At 53.7% G+C, this 20,978-nt stretch overlaps 2 protein-coding genes across 2 annotated transcripts; both read left to right on the top strand.

Annotated features, from left to right (window-relative positions):
• Positions 1 to 4,912: 4,912 nt before the first annotated feature.
• Positions 4,913 to 7,236, top strand: EDC3 (enhancer of mRNA decapping; the record flags this gene model as incomplete). The annotated part of the gene is made up of 2 exons (XM_065758342.1): positions 4,913 to 5,024; positions 5,087 to 7,236. The coding sequence occupies 2 exons, from the start codon at positions 4,913 to 4,915 to the stop codon at positions 7,234 to 7,236; spliced, it is 2,262 nt and encodes a 753-aa protein (XP_065613097.1).
• Positions 7,237 to 10,721: 3,485 nt separating this feature from the next.
• Positions 10,722 to 13,501, top strand: CDC48 (AAA ATPase cdc48; the record flags this gene model as incomplete). Its single annotated transcript, XM_053190096.2, has 6 exons — positions 10,722 to 10,774; positions 10,854 to 10,881; positions 10,955 to 11,010; positions 11,064 to 11,313; positions 11,371 to 12,862; positions 12,921 to 13,501. The coding sequence occupies 6 exons, from the start codon at positions 10,722 to 10,724 to the stop codon at positions 13,499 to 13,501; spliced, it is 2,460 nt and encodes an 819-aa protein (XP_053052518.1).
• Between the last annotated feature and the right edge of the window lie 7,477 nt (positions 13,502 to 20,978).

Genomic DNA, 20,978 nt, shown 5'->3' with positions numbered 1-20,978 from the left:
GGTGGCCCAAGTTTGCGGTTTTTTTTCCGGGGTTTCCTTCCATACTCGAGGATGTCGTCGATAGCTATACGTCTCATTGATCGGCAAGAACGGAACTATTCTGTGTTAATGCTTTAGTCGAAACAAAAGTTGGACGGGCAGTGTCTTTCCAGAGGGCAGCATAGTGAAATTGACCAATGAAAGATATGAACAATCAGTTTGACAAAGTGAGGATCTTCCTCGTCCCAGTGAAAGTAAATATGGCAATGCAGCTTGCAGGTTGCAGAGACGCCGAGGTAGCACAGCACAAACATGGAAGGCGAGAGCTTGACTAAGTAGTGCCAGGCCAGGCTGGCGGAGCTCTGCCCAACCTTTGTGCCTAAAAGGCTGCCATTGGGGTCGACTGCAGATAGTCAGTTTCCCGCCGCCCAACATGAGGCGAACGAACAGCTTCTCCTTCGACGACATTGCATCGGGGCGCAGGCTCTTTCTGCAAAAGAGAGGAGCTACGTGGTGAACGTGGACGGTCCGCAGCCAATGACGGTGATTGAGCAACATGCCATTGGACAATTTGAAGATCCGTCCAGGTAGCCAGCAGCCCATCAGTTGTTCCTAAAGGAAGTGGAATAAGTCTTTGGTGTGTGTGCGCGAATTCCAATCGTAGAAAAGGTTCGAAAACTGACGAACGATCATCGGGTATAAATCATATAAATAGTGCCCATGATTCACGACGTTGTCCCTTTCGTGCGTCACATGTAGTTCGGTACGAAGGTGAGGTTGAACGTAAAGAAGACTGGGTGGTGGTGGTGGTGGGGTCCAGTTGCTTAGTGGAGCTGTTAATCACCAAGTCGATGACTAAGCCAAGTTAGTTTGGAGCGACTTTCGCGCTGAGATTCAGGAGGGGCTTAACGCGTCCAGGCGCGTCTTGACCACAATCGGGATTGCCCTTCCAGGATAGTCGCAGATCGAATTCTTTCCTTCCTCGGTCAGCGTGCGACACAGCAAAGCCTCTCACGTTCAGGGTCACACGACAAATGTCAACAAGACAAGCCCTCGGATGACGGCTGGAATCACCAGCCTCTTTCCCATTCGATATTCGCCAGTACTCCGCCAACTCGCCCATAGAGCAGCAATTCGTGTCGCTCATGTCCACACTTCTGCCTCCCATCCGGATCTAGGTCCGCATACAGATTCCATGTTAGCCAGAGCGAAGAAGGCCTACGAGGCCAGCGCTCCGCCGCCCCAGAAGAATGACTTGGCCAAGCAACTATTCCCCTCGAGCAGCCCCAGCGCCACTCAGAATGGAAATATCATAGACCAGTTCAAAAAGACCACCCCGACGACCACGGTGCCACCCGCGACGACGAACTCGATACGACCCCCGCCTGGTAGGACTGCTAGTGTCACGCACTTCGCAAGCAGCAATCGATCCGCTCTGGACTCTATATCCGCCCCTAACGGCAAATCCTTCGCCTCTCTTTACGCCAGGTCTGACTCTTTTCGAGACGAGCCGGATAATGTGTCTACCCAAAGTGGGCAGGCCAACTCGAAACCCGCTGTGTATTTTGCCGAAGATGATTTCAGCGACGATGACCAGCTTGATCTGGACTTCGAAGCCCCATCAGCTCTACCGTCACTCCCCAAGCCCCCTGTTGTAGCAAAGAAGACTAGCAATCCGCCGCCCGGGGAACCTTCAACACAAGTTTTACCGTGGTCCTCGTCTCCCGCATCGCATTTCGTCCACCCTCAACTATCACGCAACACATCTGCCGAAAGCTCACTGAAGCGTGAGTCCCCAGAAAATTTCGAGTCTCAAGTGGCGCCGCAGCCCAAGAAGCGCAAGCTTCCAACAAAATGGAAAGTTGAGGAGGACTTTATCCCAGTGCCACAAGACGAGCCGGAGGTCTCTCGATGGGCGGATGGTGGTGTCACGCCTGCTCCCAAGAAGAAGAAAGAGACCTGGAATATGACTGCTAGCGCCCTCAAGGAGCAGAAGAAACAGTTGAAGACACAATTCAAGAAAGCCGCCAATGAGGAAGAGTGGTCCATGGATGACATTCGAGCAGAGGTGACGAAAAGCAACCTGCCCAAACCCAAGTCATCGGTAATCGCTCTCACTCAAGAGCAAAAGCATGTTCAAAACCTTGTTATCAACCAAGGCCAGAGTGTCTTCTTCACAGGTCCGGCCGGAACTGGAAAGTCGGTTTTGATGAGGTCGATCATTGCTGAGCTCCGGAAGAAATGGGCGAGAGATCCGGAAAGGCTAGCTATCACAGCGTCGACAGGCCTCGCAGCCTGCAATATCGGAGGCCAAACACTACATAGCTTCTCTGGGATTGGCCTCGGCAAGGAAGACGTCCAGACATTGGTCAAGAAGATCCGGCGGAACCCCAAAGCGAAGAACCGCTGGCTTCGCACCAAGATCCTCGTCCTTGATGAGGTCTCAATGGTGGACGGCGACCTGTTCGACAAGCTGTCACAAATCGGCAGAACCATCAGAAACAATGGCAAGCCCTGGGGAGGAATCCAGCTTGTAGTTACGGGAGATTTCTTCCAGCTGCCCCCTGTACCTGATGGCGATAAAGGCAGGGATTCTAAATTCGCCTTTGAAGCGGCAACTTGGAACACCACGATTGACCACACGATTGGTTTGACGCAGGTGTTCCGTCAAAGGGACCCAGGTATGTTGGAATGAAACACGAGTCTGGATATTGCAGACCGGCGCAGCAGCTAACCAATCTTAGTCTTTGCCAATATGCTGAACGAAATGCGTCTTGGCAGAATCAGCGACGAGACTGTGCAAGCGTTCAGAAACCTGACCAGGCCAGTTCCCGTCACAGATGGCCTGGAGGTCACGGAGCTGTTCCCTACACGATATGAGGTGGAGAACGCCAATCAAAGTCGACTGCGCAGATTGCCCGGAACACCCAAACGGTACGACGCAGGCGATAACGGAGACCCCCAAATACGCGACAAGTTACTCCAGAACATGATGGCACCCAAAATGATTGAGCTCAAGGTCGGTGCTCAGGTTATGCTTATCAAAAACATGGACGACACACTTGTCAACGGTTCACTCGGCAAAGTAACCCATTTCATGAGCGAGGGCGACTTTGAGACTTGGAATCCAGCACTCATGATGCAGAGTGTCGAGGACGTAGACGAGGATGGAGAATCAAGGGCTAAGCGCAAAATCAAAGCTTTTAGCAGAGAAGTAGAGGAGGCCACTAGAGGCAAGGCCGAGTATCCTGTCGTGGAATTCGCGGCGGTGGATGGATCTACCCGTACCATCCTCTGCGTCCCAGAAGATTGGAAGGTTGAGTTGCCTAATGGTGAGGTGCAGGCTAGTCGAAGCCAGCTACCTCTGATCCTGGCATGGGCACTATCGATTCACAAGGCCCAAGGTCAGACATTGGAACGTGTCAAGGTGGACCTGGGCAAAGTATTCGAAAAGGGTCAGGCCTATGTCGCGCTCAGTCGAGCGACCTGTCAACAAGGCCTGCAGGTCCTGAATTTCCGAAAGGACAAAGTGATGGCTCACCCTCGGGTCGTAGGGTTCTACAACAAGCTCTACAGTGCCGACGTAGCCATTGCGAAAAAACCACCGAGTATGGCTGATTTTCTACACAAGGAGAAGGACACGAAACCCGTCAGGAGTACTTCTGGAGTGAGCGCGCGGTCTCAATCGTTTGTGAGGAAGGGCGTTGAGGTGATTGACTTGGACGAGGAGGAGGAGGCAATGGCAAGCTACGGTGGCTTTTGAAATGGGGCCCAGGAAGGATCTTGGCAGTAACATAATACGGCGTTCTAGAGGCACCTCGTGAGCACATGTTCTACTCGAGTGGCCGGTTCATGCATGGTTGGAAGGGGTTCATTTAGTCTTCACGGTTGTCTAGACATGGATAGCGTTGGACTCTCAAGCTCTGGTTTCGTTTTGAAACCCTCCCACTTGGTGGGACGGAAAATGCCTCTGCTCTTGTAATGACTGAATAAGAGAAAACTATACTAAAAGATATTTGTCGTTGGGATCTTGATTCATTGTCATAGTGGAAAGCAAGGTAAGTTCAGGTAGTAGTAACATCCACTCGTAACCTCTCTCAGTTCGAGTTATGTCGTTGGGGGACGCCCAGAGCAGAGTCGGTACAGCTAGAGGTACTCTGTAGATACTGTCGCTTTCCTCAGCGAATGGAGAGCAACCAAGAGTAATGATAATCTACCTTACCTCGGGTGCGACGCCTACTATATGCGCTGACATTTAACCCAGCGTATTTACCTTCCTAATTGATTATGATGTTGGGTGCTGCGCATTTAATGGAAATTGGTACAATATGCCCAGTTCCTTTATTACCTAGCAGGTGAACCGAGCTTTTGAGGTACTGAACCTATAGGCTTAAAGTACTTAAGGTACCTTAGGCTGGTAATTAACTCCGTACCCCAAATGGGCCCGGAAGCTTGTGTCCATGACGTTCGTCCCTTCTTCCTGAGGACATGCTGTAGCCTGTAGCTGCCCGCCACCAGCAGAAATCCCCGTGACCTTGCACCTGGGACCTGCGCCTGCCCTGCGCTTAAGTCCCCTGCGCTTGCCTTATCGATAAGCATTGGGAAAAAGTTAAGGGAACCTGAACCCAGCAGGTAATTGTGCCCGAGGGGGGAATTGGGGGAAGCAAGCTCTCTGGTCTGGTCATTCGTCGAGATCCAAGGTCAACACATATATTCACTGTCAACGTCAACCTCATTCCTGCGCTCCAACAGCATCTTACCGCCGCCGCTCCCATCTTGCGATCTTTCTTGGCCACTTGCGATATTTCCAAAGCTCATCCTTCGGTCAATTCGCGCAGCTTGTGTTTGCGACGAAGCCCCAACCCACGCTCCTCTTGTGCATCCTGACACAGTCAACGACTCAGCACGCAGACGCTGCGACGCATCCGTCACCATGGAGTTCATCGGCTTGCAAATGCTGGTGACACTGAGGCAGCCTCACTGCACGATGCTGAAAGGCACTGTCAGCGCTATAGAGCCCGGCATCAGCCTCACACTGAGTAACGGTATGTTCATGTTTCCAACAGCATCACTAGATGCCCAGTCCCACTAACAAACGCCCACATAGTCTTCACTCACGGGACGAACCACTGGCTCCCGAGGGTCGTCATCGATGCCGCCAACGTCCTCGAGCTTTCCGAATTCAAGGAGGATGCCGCGCCCAATACCTTTACAGCGCCCGGCGTCAGTCCTGTTCCTGCTCCCGTCGTCAATCAGCCTGCGCAACCCGCCTTTGCTGACCCCGCGATCCTCAGTATGGGGAAGAGGCCTGACTCCGGTATCGTGAGTGGGAGCGAAAGCCAAATACTCCCGGAAGCTGTACCCCAACAGGCTGCAGGTGCAACGAGGGACCTTCGGCCGGGGCAGCCAGGAGTTTTGTCCGGCGTTCACCTGACCGGAGGTCTGAGGGATGACATTGTCAGCCTGAGCGAGACCTTGCAGGAGCTGGAGGTGGATGATTCAACGCCCAATGCACAACGGTTTGCTGTGGAAAATAGCGCAGTGTCGCAGGATGCTGGCGAAGTACAGGGTCAACCACAAAAGAAAAGCAGTAGGCGGCGAGCGAAGCAAAAGGCTCGAAACGGCACAACAGAGGAAACAATACCAGAAATCACCCCGATCCGCGGCAACACAACTAACCGTGGGAAGGGCTGGAGGCAAACCCCGATGCTGCAAAGCTCGCCTTCCTTCCAACCCTTCAACTCACTGAAACGAGGCCTTAAGGGCAAGAAAGACCTGCCCGAAAACGGATGGGCTTCGGAAGACGTTACTGAGGATATGGTCGAGTTCGATTTCGAGAACAACTTGGCAAAGTTTGATAAGCGCACCATCTTCGACCAAATGCGAAAAGAGGATTTGGTTGACGAGGCAGACCGGCTGGTTTCGCACAACCGCCTGCCCAAGCCAGGCACAGCTGGAGGGAAGAACCTCCACTATTCTGAGAATGTACTCGACCTGCCAGCCGCATCGGCAAAGACGAGTCAGGATTTTTGGAACAGCGAGGCTGATGATGCCGCTAATGGAGTTGATCGACTAAGCGGTCGTGATGTCCGGAGTGCTCAGAGTAGCCGCAGGGCGGACAGCAAACCAGGGGCTGCGAGGAGGTCGCAATCGCGGAAAGCGAGCGCGCAACTTACCAGTCAGCCCCTCAATCGCGTCAACTCCAACGTACGTCTGAACAGACAGTCCCAAGCGTTGCTTCGTTCTCAAGACAGCCCCAAAGGTCTTCATGGTACTAACCACCTACAGCACGTTTCACAGTCCGGCTTTTATCTCGAAACGTCAAATCGACGACTGGAGACCGTCTCGGCTCTTCAAATGCTAAACTTGGAAAACATCGCAGCCAACGAGATCGGGCTCACAGAAGACATGATGGCAGAGAATGCAGGCCGAGGAATCGCTGAGGTGACACTGCGAGCTCTGGAGGACCCCGCGATCAAAGTCCGCTTCGGAACCGGTGGCGCAAATGCTCAAAGCAACAGTTTGTCGGCTTCTGCGACCGTCGTCATTCTTGCCGGCAACAACAAATCCGGAATAAGAGCTATTGCGGCTGCCCGGCACCTACGCAATAAGGGTCTCAACTTACTGGTCTGTGTCGTTGGCATCGAGCGTGAGCGAGATCTGCTCGAAGACATGCGACAGCAAGTGAGAATATACAGAAACTTCGGAGGTCGGGTACACAACAAGATCGAGTTGTTCGAACAGCTTCGCAAGACGGCTTCCACTCCAGCAACGTCGGTAACACTCATCATCGATGCTCTTCTAGGCTTGGCGATCTCGTTCGAGGAGCTGCGAACTGGCGATCAAGCCACTGTATATGAGTTGATAGAATGGGCCAACCGGAATGAGGCCTTTGTTCTTGCGGTGGATGTACCAACGGGCATTGACCCGTCCACTGGAAAGGTCAGCATCATCGACGGCGGGCGCTTGTATGTCAAGCCTCGGTATGTGGTGGCGATGGGCGCACCGAAAAAGGGATTACTCGAGGCGATGGCACCTGTCTCCGAAACGGACCCCTCGAATGTTCACGGTGCCGGAGCGGCTGACGGCCACGGTGCTGTGGCTGAAGATGAAGACTGGAAGCTATTCATTGCCGACATGGGTCTCGGCGCGACAGTCTGGAAGAAGGCGGGTACCAAGATTCGGAGAGGCATTGACTTTGACGACAAGTGGGTTCTTCAAATGCGGTACCAGCCAGCGCTTTCTCAGGAGCAGTGATTTCTGCCCTGGCGAGTAGAAGGGTGATTCACAACGGAGTTATTTATGGGAAAAGGATCATAAAAGCGAGTTTTTTTAACGGCATTGTTTAGGCATTTTCTTTATCGCACGACGGTGGAGGGACAGCATACGGGAAGAGGAGTTTGCGCACAGCCTTCTATTATATCCGCATCGGGGGGGAACAGTGGACATGATCTTGTATGATATTTCAATAGCAGCAGCTATCACCGAGCATGGCCCGGTTTTCTCTTATTCATTGCATGCCGCTATTGATACGCGCTCAGTGTTGTCTTGTCAGCCACGAAGTATCGAAAGTGCAACCAAGACCAAATGCGTGGTAGATTCATGTACATCCCAACATGAGCCTTGCCATTGTTGGACGTGGAGGGAGGCAACCGGCTGGGTTCTCGTGTGGATACTCGGGGCAAGATAAAAAGATCGGAATGGCAGGTGAACGTTGTGTTGGGGACCGGGATGTGCGGTACTGCATCAATAGACGTGGTGTTAGTGCTGACGGACAGGGCAGCATTCAAAATGAATGTGGGGGGAGGAGGGGAGAAGAAGTGCAGCTTGATAGACAATGAGGCTGTGATGGGAGACTGGCCAAGTATGTGGTCCAGGATATAATTTCTGAAAAACGTCGACTCTGGACTCTATGGGTGGCCTCAAGATTGGTGGTGTAGACGTGTGGGGGGTCTTGAGAGACCTCAACAGTCTCAGCCCTTCCTACGGAGCATGAGCGAGATCGTGGGCACGGCGCTCGAATACGAGGTTTTGCGGTAAGGCTGCCCATCAAGAGCACGGCATGTAGTTGCACGACAGTGTCAGATTTGGGGGCCGTAGATATGCCTCGAGATGGGGAGCGGGAACCACGGGCCAAGAGGTCGTTTGATGCTACCCAGGTGGGCTTGGAGGTTCCGATGGGGTGAGCTTGGGTTTGGGACCACGGGGGAAATTTGGGTCTTCTAAAAGACGGACCAGAAGGGGCTGTGTAAGATGATGTTTGCTACAGGTGATACATTTCAAGTTATTGAACGCACTAGCAGCTATGCGCCATCATGACAGAAGGTTCCCAACTATGTGTTGCAGCGGGGAGGGAGGGGGGGAATAGATCACGCCATGGCTGAGGCTGAGGAACCGCCAGCCTCATCGTGGGACATGTCTGTTCCGTCATTGTGCTGCTACCCTGGCCAGATTGGGTCGCGATTATCGAGCTTGGAGGCTCATGCGGTTCCATTGCAGCAGGTTCTGACTACCTACCTTACTTCTGGGGAATTCAATGGAGGTGACTGCGACTATCTCATCGATGCGACGTCTATGGAGTACTAGTGAGGGTTGTGCAGGAATGAGAATGAAGCTATCGAAAGGGACAGTATGAGAACAAAGAGGCCTGGTGGACAAGCGTGTTTTGAAGCGTCAGGCTAGCGATGCGGTGTCCTGTGATGGAGATATGGGAGGCCAACGGGAGGGGAGGACGCCTGGCTGTTATCGGTCGTCTAGATTCCGTAGGGCGGATGTTCGTACATTACCTACTGATATAAGAATACTTTGTTGGCTTACGACGTTGCTGCAAAAGGTTCCAGCGTTGGATGTGGCATTGGCTCCTTACCCTTGGGCCGACACAGACGACAAGAGAGTTGCGACCTTCAACAGATCGACATACTCCAAATTCAAGAAGAAAAAAAGCCAACTCCAGACGAACGACGAAAAGCCAAATTCCCTTGGCTTGTCAACAGCTCGGTCCATCCCGTCCATCACGAGGCCGCCGAAACCCCACTTCAGATGAGCTTCAGGTCCGTTATGGTGGAGACTGGCTCCGTTGCCGGGAGTCCGCCCGAGGGGTAAGCAGACCCGCCCCAGGTTTTGAACTGGAATAGCTGCGAGCGAGAGTGTGTAGAGCTGATCAGAAGTGCATACCTTAGGCGGACCGACCTTTCAAGCCACGACCATAGCATCGGGCGTCGTATGAATAATTACCCTGCGCTCTCTTGGTTGACCGAGGCGTTCCTGCAGACGCAGGACCGTTCCGCGAGGATCGCCGTCGGCAGCCCGCGCTCCGGGGTCGGCATCCTCGGGCTCGGGCTGTTGGAGCACCACATCAACCTGCTCCCGACCATGCGGCACGCCGACGCGGTGCCAATGTTTGACCACGCGGCGGGCGGCGCCAGATACCTAGGTTGGCGGCAGAAGGTGGCGACGTGGCCGCTCTCCCAGCAGGAGGCGATGAATAATCGCACCTTTGCCGTTTAACTGGGGAGTGGATGAAGGTGCAGGAGGCCGTCGCCGGATGACTCGTTCTTCAGGGATGCCTGTACACAGAGAAGGAGAATTGGAGAAGTGGATGATGGAGGGGGGAAAGTGTCTACGTTTGTTTGCAGTGGGCTGGCATTCCAGCCGTCATTCGTTTGCCTCCGGATGCATCGAGCGCCCAGTCATGGTCTTGGGGATGGGGGCTGCCAGGATGGCGAATTTCGGAGGAAAGAAAGCAAACGTTTTGGATTCACAGAAGCTCAGCTGGTGGTCCGGGTTCGCCGCTCCTTTGGACGATTTGTAGCAGAAATAACAAAGAAGTCACTCGCTCCTTCCGTCTGTCTCTGCCCGCCACGCGAGAATCTTTTGTAAGGAAAATAAGGTAGGCATGTCCTTACGTATCCTTCTGGCAGGGCTGTAAAGCCCATCTCAGGCGAATTTGCGGTGACAAGACAGTTAATGACAAGACCCATATTATGGTGATGTGATCTCGGTGAGCTTCCATGAACCTAGGTAGGTAGGTGTGCAATTGCCATATCGATAAAAGCTCACTAATGCAGAAAGGCGATAAGACTTAGTACGGATTTACTGGTGGGTTCCAAAGGCGTAGTGGATTAGGTGGAGGCCGTGCGTGCGACACCGAGTCGCTGAGAGAGTGCGTGGCCCAAAGGCTGCCTGCGAGCCTGCCTGTCTGAGGTGTACTGCGTAGACCGTCGGACCCTCAAGGTCAGCAAGAGTGGAAGCTTCCAACACTTTCCACTGCCCTGACGACACCGTCACCACCTGAATCGTAGAGCTTGGGCCAGATTCGACCCCTGGAGCGGTGCCTTACTTAAGCTACCGAATGCACCGGAGTGCACTTAATCCGCCCCACTCTATGATTTCATTGGTTGTCTGGGGACCAGACCCAGGGATTGCCGCCGCCTCCCGTCACCACCTCACACCTTCCTGCTCTTGCTGGCTGGCCTTTACTACCTCCATTGCTGCACCTGCCTGTCTCCGAAACAAAGCTTCCCATCTGCAAACCTCCCACCCTATCTCCGCCAACCACGAATTCTCTCCTTCACGCCGTAGGAAGGGATATAAATCCAACAGAAACCGTCTTTCCTTTCTGCTTTCCTGCCGAAGAGGAATTTCTACCATTGACAGCTACCCCACCCAGCTGACGATCCCGCCTTCCCCTTCATATCACGACTGCATACGGGTACCCGAACCATCAGACACAGTTGATCAAGATGGCGCCTCCGTCGGAACAGCCCGCCGAGCACAAGAAGAAGGTCAACCTTATGTGAGTAGACATCCATCGTCGCTACTTCATGGAGTGACTCGTAAGAGGAAGGAACTACGCTAACGATACCTACTACCAGGGATGCCTCGGGTGCTGAGGTCAAGGATGTTTGTCTCCCCGAGTCTCGATCGACGCAAACGGATACCGTGATAATTATTCTGATACTGACTGAGCAAACAGCAAGATGACACCGCGACCGCTATCCTAAAGAAGAAGAAGAAGCCCAACCAGCTGATGTACGTGAGCTTTGGAAAGCGTGGGGCAAGCTTCATGACGCTAACTGACGCAGGGTTACCGATGCCGTCAACGATGACAACTCCATCATTGCCCTCTCCGAAAACACCATGGAGGCTCTCCAGCTTTTCCGTGGTGACACCGTGCTTGTGCGCGGCAAGAAGAGAAAGGACACCGTCCTGATTGTCCTTGCCGATGATGAGCTGGACGATGGCAGCGCTCGCATCAACAGAGTCGTTCGCCACAACCTGCGGGTGAAGCACGGTGACATGATCACCATCCACCCCTGCCCGGATATCAAATACGTATGTGCAAACAAGACACCCGCTTCCCCAAGTGCAAGTTACTGACCCCCACCGCAGGCCAAGCGCATTGCTGTTCTTCCCATCGCCGACACCGTTGAGGGCATCACCGGCTCCCTCTTCGACGTTTTCCTCGCTCCCTACTTCCGTGAGGCCTACAGACCTGTCCGCCAGGGCGACCTCTTCATCGTGCGCGGTGGTATGAGACAAGTAGAGTTCAAGGTTGTCGAGGTCGACCCCCCCGAATACGGCATTGTCGCACAAGATACCGTCATCCACTGCGAGGGTGAGCCCATCCAGCGTGACGAGGAGGAGGGCAACCTCAACGAGGTCGGCTACGACGACATTGGTGGCTGCAGAAAGCAGATGGCCCAGATTCGCGAGATGGTCGAGCTTCCCCTCCGTCATCCTCAGCTCTTCAAGTCCATCGGTATCAAGCCTCCCCGTGGTGTCCTGCTCTACGGCCCCCCCGGTACCGGTAAGACGTTGATGGCAAGAGCTGTCGCCAACGAGACCGGTGCTTTCTTCTTCCTCATCAACGGTCCCGAGATCATGTCAAAGATGGCTGGTGAGTCAGAGTCGAACCTGCGCAAGGCCTTCGAGGAGGCCGAGAAGAACTCTCCCGCCATCATCTTCATCGACGAGATCGACTCTATCGCGCCCAAGCGTGACAAGACTAACGGTGAGGTCGAGCGCCGTGTCGTCTCTCAGCTCCTCACCCTCATGGACGGCATGAAGGCTCGCTCAAACGTCGTCGTCATGGCTGCCACCAACAGACCCAACTCTATCGACCCTGCCCTTCGTCGTTTCGGCCGTTTCGACCGTGAGGTCGACATTGGTATCCCCGACCCTACCGGACGTCTCGAGGTTCTCCAGATTCACACCAAGAACATGAAGCTTGGTGATGATGTCGACCTGGAGCAGATTGCTTCCGAGACCCACGGTTACGTCGGTTCCGATATCGCTGCCCTCTGCTCTGAGGCCGCCATGCAGCAGATTCGTGAGAAGATGGACCTCATTGATCTCGACGAGGATACCATTGACGCCGAGGTCCTCGACTCTCTTGGTGTTACCATGGAGAACTTCCGCTTCGCTCTCGGTGTCTCCAACCCCTCCGCCCTTCGTGAGGTTGCCGTTGTCGAGGTGCCCAACGTTCGCTGGGAGGACATTGGTGGTCTCGAGACCGTCAAGGCCGAGTTGCAGGAGAGCGTTCAGTACCCCGTCGACCACCCTGAGAAGTTCCTCAAGTTCGGTCTTTCCCCGTCCAGAGGTGTCCTGTTCTACGGACCCCCCGGTACCGGTAAGACGATGTTGGCCAAGGCCGTCGCCAACGAGTGCGCTGCCAACTTCATCTCCGTCAAGGGCCCCGAACTTCTCAGCATGTGGTTCGGTGAGTCTGAGAGCAACATCCGTGACATCTTCGACAAGGCTCGCGCCGCTGCCCCTTGCATTGTGTTCCTCGATGAGTTGGACTCCATTGCCAAGGCTCGTGGTGGATCAATGGGCGATGCTGGCGGTGCTTCTGACCGTGTTGTCAACCAGCTTCTCACTGGTAAAGTTTTCCCCGCTTAAGCCTGAAATGAGATGAACATGAGCTAATTCTGTCGCAGAGATGGATGGTATGACCTCGAAGAAGAACGTCTTCGTTATTGGTGCGACCAACAGACCTGAGCAGCTTGACCCTGCTCTGTGCCGTCCCGGACGTCTGGACTCTCTCATCTACGTGCCCTTGCCCGACCAGCCCGCCCGTGCCGGTATTCTCAAGGCTCAGCTCCGCAAGACCCCTGTTGCCGGTGACGTCGACATCGACTTCATTGCTTCCAAGACCCACGGCTTCTCCGGTGCCGATCTTGGCTTCATCACTCAGCGTGCCGTCAAGCTTGCCATCAAGGAGGCCATCACCGCCGACATCCAGAAGACCAAGGCTCGCGAGGCCGCAGGCGAGGAGGCAATGGATGAGGATGAGGAGGACCCCGTCCCCGAGCTTACCAAGCGCCACTTCGAGGAGGCCATGCAAATGGCTCGCCGTTCCGTCAGCGACGTGGAGATTCGCCGGTACGAGGCCTTTGCCCAGCAAATGAAGAATGCTGGCCCTGGCGCGTACTTCAAGTTCCCCGAGGGTGAGGGTGCCGCAAATGAGGCTGCCAACAGCTTCGGTGACGCAGGCAACGATGATGATCTTTACGACTAAGGGATGGGTGTGTTAGAGTGCCACTTAATGCAAGCACGCCCTCGTTGTATTCTAGTTTTTCCTTGCTCTCCGATGCATCTGCGTCGTCACGCGTACAGATGATGGGCCGAGTCACAGAAATTCGAGCCTATCGACGGAAATCTGGGGGCGGACGGAGTTGGTAGACAGGTAGTTTCCATGATAAGTTGACCATACCAAGCCTGTTTCCCAAATCGCCTTGTGATGTGTCGCGTGATTGTGTCTTACCAAACCCATTGAGCTGGGTCTATCTGGTCATTGTTATGCCAAGAAGGAACACCAAGCCCAAGAGGGTAGTATAATTTCGCACGGGGAATCACTTGTAGAAGGATAGGGATTGAACATTGGAGATCCTGAGGATGAGGCATATGGGTCGACCTGTTCATTTTTGCCTCCCTAATTAATCATAGTCGGCTACGTAAAGAAGTTGAATCTCATGTGTGCTCGTCCCTTCAGCGGAATGAACTCCCAAAAGAATCTGATTTATGTGTACACGCAATGCCTGCCTCGGCATTGTCTTTATCTGACATCAATGGCTTTTTTTATCCTCAACCATAGCATTTTGCTCAAACCAGCCAGCAAAGTCGTGCCCTGTGAGCATATCAAAGCCGAGTGAACCATCTCATGAGCATCGCAAAGGCGCCACCTTTCCGCCTTAGGCGGCGCTCATTGTTGGTCACCTGTTGTGGCCAGTCACTTCCCAAGGCCTGCTGCCATAGCCTGCTCCCCCAGCTGTGGTAATGCCGTCATAATACCACCTTCTCTGCACGGCTCTGTTCCCCAAGCTCACGCCTCATCTTCAGCTGGTGCTGTCAATCTCGCAGACAGCCTCCAGGCTTTCTTGTGTGACCTTGATGGCCTCGTCAATGACAGCGGAAGGGATGGCAAGGTTCGGCTGGGCACTCGGGTCTGCGCCGGGCGCGGGCGTGGAGGAGGCGGTCCCATTGGTCTTCTTGTCCTTGTCCTTTTCCTTGTACGACGCTGCGCCATTCGTTTTTGCTGTTGAGGGGGATGCGGTGGAGGGGGCTGAGGGGTCGAGGGTGTCCTGGCGGACGTCGTCGAGGACGCGGCGCAGGAGGTCTGGGAAGGTTGAGACTTCGCCTGTACGGAGAAGGTTGAGCGCGTGATTTTGGATCAGCGTGGGCCAGTTTGCTTGGTTCGCGTGGAGGGAATGGAGGAGCTGTTCCTGGATTCTGGAAAGGGGAGATGGAGATAGTTAGCTTTGAGATGTTCTCTTCCAACGCTGCCCTGTGGGGTTCCGGGGAGGATGAAGAAGGGGGGCTGACTTTGTGACATGACCGTCCTTAAGCAATAATGTGTTGATTTGTGATCTCAACTCTGGGTCTAAAGTAGCTGCTGAGTGGTTTGCGGCCGAAGGTGGCACCTTCACTGGGGTTGACGGCGTCTGGCTCATATTTGCTGGTCTGCTGTGTGCACGTGTGAGGTTTCGAGGTAGAGATTCGCCTGGAGAGGCTTTCGTATTGATATTCGTAGGCGGTTTGTGATATGAGACAATGTCCTTGGTAGTAAGCCTGGTAGCGAAGGGTCGTATCGTTGGCTGTGGTTGATTGATGATGGAGCTGCTACGTCAGGCAAGTGTTGCGCATGCGGTGGAATGGGAGCCTGGAATCCGTTATTAGCAAGGGAAACATCTGGTTCAGCACCCAGAGACATACCGATTAGAAGACGTGTAAGCAAATTTTCGGGTATCGATGTCGAAAAGCGCAGTGTCTGTGGTTAATTGAGCATCCGCGGTCGCAGAAAGTGGTGATCTTTGGTGGCAAGGCTGACTTTTTTTTGGAGCCGCCTCCGGGGAAGCTTCAGGTTCTCAGCAGCTGGCAGTGCTCACTGGTGCGCAAGGCTGAAATTATGCAGGGGTTTTCTGGTTTTGGCAGGCGGCAGGCACGTGGGGCCGGCCTTGATTTTGCGACGACAAGCCGCCTAAAACCTGGAGGAGACTGCCACCTGCCGCTGGAGGGCCACTCCACCTCAGTTTCCCATGGAGCAGGAGTGCCCCCCTCCACACCAAAAGCTGCCGACCCCACTTTCCTTCTGTCAGAAAAGGAGGGACCCGTCTAGGTTCCCCAAGGCTTCCATTTTATCCGCCAGATTATCTGTACTTTACTTCCACCGCCATGATTGAACGACCATCAAACGTCAACTCGCATTCATCCGAACCATCGAGATCCGCTTCGCTTTCGGTAGGTTCTTTGGAGATGGATGATGCTCCAGGCGACTTACAAGGCAACACAGAAACGTGGACTAGTGATCAACAACATCGCTAAAGGAGCATCAAATACAACTTCAAATCTTCTCAAACTCACACATCGTCTCAAATTGGCAAGCCAACTTGCCTGATTATCAGGATCTTCTTTCGCGCATTTTTACTTATTTCTCACTCCCGTTTAACAGCTTAATCCGAACACCAAGCCATGGTACCGCCATCAGAGCGGGTGGCCAAGAGCCCGATGACAGCTCATATCTCGACCGCTTGTCGGTGAAGGTCCTTGCTCGATCTTCCATAAAGTCACATAGACTTTGCCTTTCCGCGCACCGCATACACTTTCCAGAGGATCTGACCCCCAGTAATATCAATGGCAGGCGCACAGCAAGTATCTCGCTTGTACACCGTCTCCAACATGCATCCAGAAAGTCTGGTAGCTGCTAGGAAGTTCTGAGGCGCTCGCCCCGCCCTCGCCGCGGCGGGGCGGGTGGGCGGCGATGTCACAGTCTCCCCATGAGGACCACGCTGACGGCCGACTTCCTCCGGCCCGTCCCCGAAAAGTATGACCGCACCGCGCATGGAATTAGGTCCAAGCCTACGGCCTGGCACCCACTACATACGCATCGACGCACTACTCTCACGAACCGGGCCTTCCCGCAGCGACAATCGCTTCCCGAGAAAGTGTGGCAGGGCCCTCGTCTCTTCCGCCCCCCTTGACCGGGGCCTTGGCCCGCAAAGAAGACGAGAAGACGTTCTTTGCGTATTGGATGTTGAGAAGATGATCCTTTCACGACCGCTTGGTGTGCGTAGCCGAGCCGGACGCTGTATCACCGAGCCATGCGAGGCGAGCAGATCACCAACGGTCACGTTGGACCGCCTACGCGAACCAAAACGCTCGCCGGGGACCGGGGGTCTGGGACTTGCATCTCTGCGAGACGTTGTTTTTCTTTCTTCTTGTCTCCCGGGTATGGTTTCCGGAGGCTGGACGACGTTACTGCAAGGCGAGTCGTCAAGTTGCGTCCGCTCGCTGCGTCGGAGACTCCCCATGTGGAAGTCCACATTGTCGGTCAAGACTTTGACCCGGCTCACCGATTCGAGAAGCAAGGGGATTCCCGAACCTGCTTCCGGCTGCACCACAATTTCTCGGGTCCGCTAGCCCGCTGTCGTTGGCGCTGGCGCCGGCGCAAAGAAGCAAAGCCCTATCTAGAACCTATGCCATCCCGACCTTGCATGACAACCTCTACACCGAGGGCGTGATGGAAGTGGGAGCATCTCAAGCGGCATCCATGTGGTGTATTCCCATTCGGCCGGATCACGGGAGTACAGCCTTCGAGACATGCCTGGATATAAGTCACAGGACTCTCAGCCAATGCTTCTCCGGATGGCGTTTTCGCTGTCGGGTTCCATCTATATTGTACTGTGGTCGCATCATAGATGCGCGTAGCGATTCATTGCTATGCTTCCACTTGTAAGGAAGGTTTTCCGGGGCAAGATATCTCACCTCCAGGCCGGGGTTTGGATTGCTTTCCCCCTTCCTTTAGATGCCCTCTTTGTTTTTTTCTCGCAACTTGGAGGGCCATTTAACGATAAGAGAAGCAAGTTGGGACCCGTTTTCTTAAATCACCCCAGACAGGCATGTAGTACACCGACCCCCTTCACCGCTACTATCCCGCCATGCAGGTTGATAAAAAACCCCCAGCTCCAAGAGCCGAGCCCACGAACGACAACCCCGGCACGGTACTAGGTTACCATGCCGCGAGAGTCCACTTTGAAAGTCTACTTTCCCCCATCTCGGCGCAGCTAGCCGAATGCAGGCGGGATTCTTGGGAAGGGGAGGAGGGTAACAACGCAATGTGAGGGCTGCCGCGGAACCAACTTCCCAGTGGGCCTCCCGTGTGTATGTACAAGCTACCAAGGACTGCAGTCTGCAACCCATTTCCACGGGATGCCGTTTCTGGTCTTCGTCGTATCACCACTTATCTCCTTCTTTTAGTTCTTACAACTTTTTTTTTTTCTTTCCAATGTCTCCATCTCCTATCCAATGCTTCACACGCACGATAGGTTTCTCAATCAGCCGTTCTTCCACCATGAGGGAAGAAAAAGCTGGCAGAGCCTATAAGCACCGCATGCTGCAGGGTCTCTTGTGTTTCGGCGACGCGACTGGATGCTACTCGTGTTGCTGGCAAAATACCCAATCGCGACCCCTGACTTGTCCAACGTCTTGCTTGGCCGCACCTTTATTGCCGTCTTACAACTGAACTCTTTGGGAGCAGGCTGTGGACCCGTGAGATGTTGGACAGAGCAGCGAGAGAAATCCCGTCTACCAGTCTGGTGGGAGTGCTGAGATACGACCGAGGTCCCGGAACCGTGAATATGGGCTTTTTTTGTCCTCGTCTATGACGGCTTGTTTCGGCAGGCAACTTCTTGTCGTTCGACGTGAAAGATGTAGGTCTGGCTGACCTCCTCGTCTGTATGCGTGTAAGCCCTCGATCTTTTACGTTGTGTTTCGGAACTCTTGGCTCTGCTGTGTGACGGCGGACTTCCCTCCATCTAACGTGTTCCCGTATGAGCGCGACCACGGAGCCTCGCGTCAACGTTGCCTGCCTCGTGATATTGTGCGTCGGACGGACCTGGGATGTTATCAAGCATCTCGATTTGATGGTTTTGTGATGGAAGTTATATGTATCTAGGTATCCATCCTCCGGGGATGCAAGCTTTGACTTGGCGCAGATTCGAAAAAAGCATCAACGGTTTGTCTTGGAATTATCAATCATACTCCTACGTAGGACCGTTCGAGGTCATTGCTCGCGTGCTCCCCACCCCTTTCTTTCTTTCTCTCCTCCCCCTCTAGAAGTTCCGGAGAAGAACCTATTGGTCCGCGGAAAAAGAGGTTTTTTCTCAAAATCTCACCTTGGACTTGACTTGTGGGTTTATCGAAAGCTAACGGATGGCGGTCTGCTACGTTGCCCATCCGGTTCAGCTGGGCCGGGGGGCGTGTCTTCAAACCTTCATCGTTACAGCCGCGGTTCTTCTAGGCATTTCTCTGTCTCTGAATATCTCTCTCTCTCTCTCTCTCTCTTGCTCTCCAACGGCAGGCAGCTGCTCCTCGGCGTCCATTGGCGCATATACATGGTAGCAAGCCCGCCGTTGGAGAATGATCTCCACGGTTTATCAAAAGTTGTCAAAGAGGACCTGCAACCCAGGGGGGGGGGGCGTGATTGGTATGGGCAATACAAGGCACTTGGAGGGGGGACCTCTGGCTGGATGGCAGTTGGTCCAATCTGATGGCAAGTCGTTGTGATATGCTCTTTCTTGACCCTTCCCCCTCCGCCGCTGCCACCCCCCTAGGTCTACGGAGTACGGTACTTTGAGACCCTTGCTTCGGCTTACCTCTCCAAAAAAAGATCTGCGTAATGGATGTTGAAACAAGCGGAGAAGCTCCGACTTTGAACAACCAATTCCCCCCTAGGCATTGTAGTGTAAGTAGCTACCGAGGACAGTAACTTTGCAACTTGCTAAATCAGATCGAAACTCGGGAGAATTGATATAACCCTAAGCCTGATATGCCGTGCAAGGCCTGCCCTTTACTGCCGGCACTGTACTTTACTCTTCCTAAGCTTCCTGGGATTCTTACCGTTTCTATCAGTATCTCGCCTTGGGAATAGCAAATAACATACATATGTGACAAGAAGGTAACATCAAAGCCCATACGTTTCCGCTCCCCTACCTTGGCGGAAGGGGGGCGTGGCTGGCTGTCATGACCGTTTCCTCGGTCCGGCGCTGGACCGCCTTCTCTCGATGCAGAACATCTTACATGTGGACGGGGGCATTAGAGCAAGGAAGATAAAGTACGGTAGAAAGGAAAAAGATAGGAAAAGAAAAGAAGCCCATAACAATGTCTCAGATTGTGCCGCCTGCTGGGCATCACCGCCCTTTGTCTCCCTGCCAAGAGCTTTCTTCTTCCTGACAAAAAGCTGGTGCTTGTTTTTTGTACTACGTGGTACGCGGGCACCGTCTGCACGTATCTAGGTACTAGGTATCCGAGAATCACTTTGCGACCGATTCGTGTCACCTCAAATGCTGTGACATCTTTCCCAACACCCCAAACCCGCCTTGGCTTTTGACGCACGGCAGCGGCAGCCACAAACGGCGGTGGATGGTGAGTTTAGTTGCAGAAAAGCAAAGAAAAATCAAGATGGCCTCGCAGCTTTGTCTGAGTCAGAGCGTCATCAGACTCAACTCATGCTTTCATGCTTCGAGCAAGCCACCGGGTATGGTTTTTTGTGTCAACGCCCCATTCGAGTTCATCCCATGCTCGCGCACCCATCTCGAAACAGGTATCCATTATTGAAATCGGAACATTGGACCCTGAAGCCGACCTTTCCGGAGGTGAAACTGCCATCTCGTCGTCGGTTGTGGTCGGAAGGGCAGCCGGTAGGAGAACAGGGGGGGCTCGCTAGAAACTGGAGTTTAAACCCCCCCAACTGTTATCGGTACGACCCTACTTAGTCAGTGACGACAACAAAACACAAATACTGAAAGGATGTTTCGATACGAAAAGTGTAAATCAGCACACAGAAACTCCAAGCCACTGAAACAGACGAAACTGGTACTCTGAACATGTGCGGGTCAGTTTAGCGGAAAAAATATCTTTGTCAATCCTTGCCCTCACAGAAGCCCGGCATCAATATATCGAAACTCAGCCTTTGATAGCAGTAGCAAGTGATAGCCAAGAGGGTCGTCCCGTGCCATTGGGTGTCACGGTGTGTGGCTGATTAGTACGTAGGACGGACGGCCTGCTGACGATCGCAAAGGCCTAGACCGCCAGATTATCCGATCTGCGGCGATCTCACCAATGCTGTTCGGGTACTGCATCAAACCCAGCATGTTGTAACATACCACAGTAGGCGGCCCGTTTCCATGTCATGTGATGTCTGGCGGTGTTACCGAAGCGGCTGGAAGTAAATGGCAATTTGATCAGAGTTACCGATGCTCTCAGTGAGTGAAAATACTGTGGCTGCGTGCTCTTGGTCGGCCACGGGTTGAGTAAGGGCCTCTTCGCTGCAAATGATTGATACCCAACGACGTCCAGTGAGGCTCAAGAAGTCAATGTCACGATGTGGGGGACCTACGGGCACTTTTGGTGTGCTGTGAAGTCCCACTTCCGAGAATTCCCCTTCCATCCCCCGCGAGCCATGTTCCCCCAAACCCCAATCAAGGTAAGTTTGCATACGG

This window comes from Colletotrichum fioriniae (assembly GCF_027942845.1).
Source record: "Colletotrichum fioriniae strain IMI 355084 chromosome Unknown scaffold_10, whole genome shotgun sequence".
NCBI classification, from domain to species: Eukaryota; Fungi; Ascomycota; class Sordariomycetes; order Glomerellales; family Glomerellaceae; genus Colletotrichum; species Colletotrichum fioriniae.
Note: the sequence above shows the minus strand (reverse complement) of the source record. Positions and strands in the feature narration are given on the sequence as shown.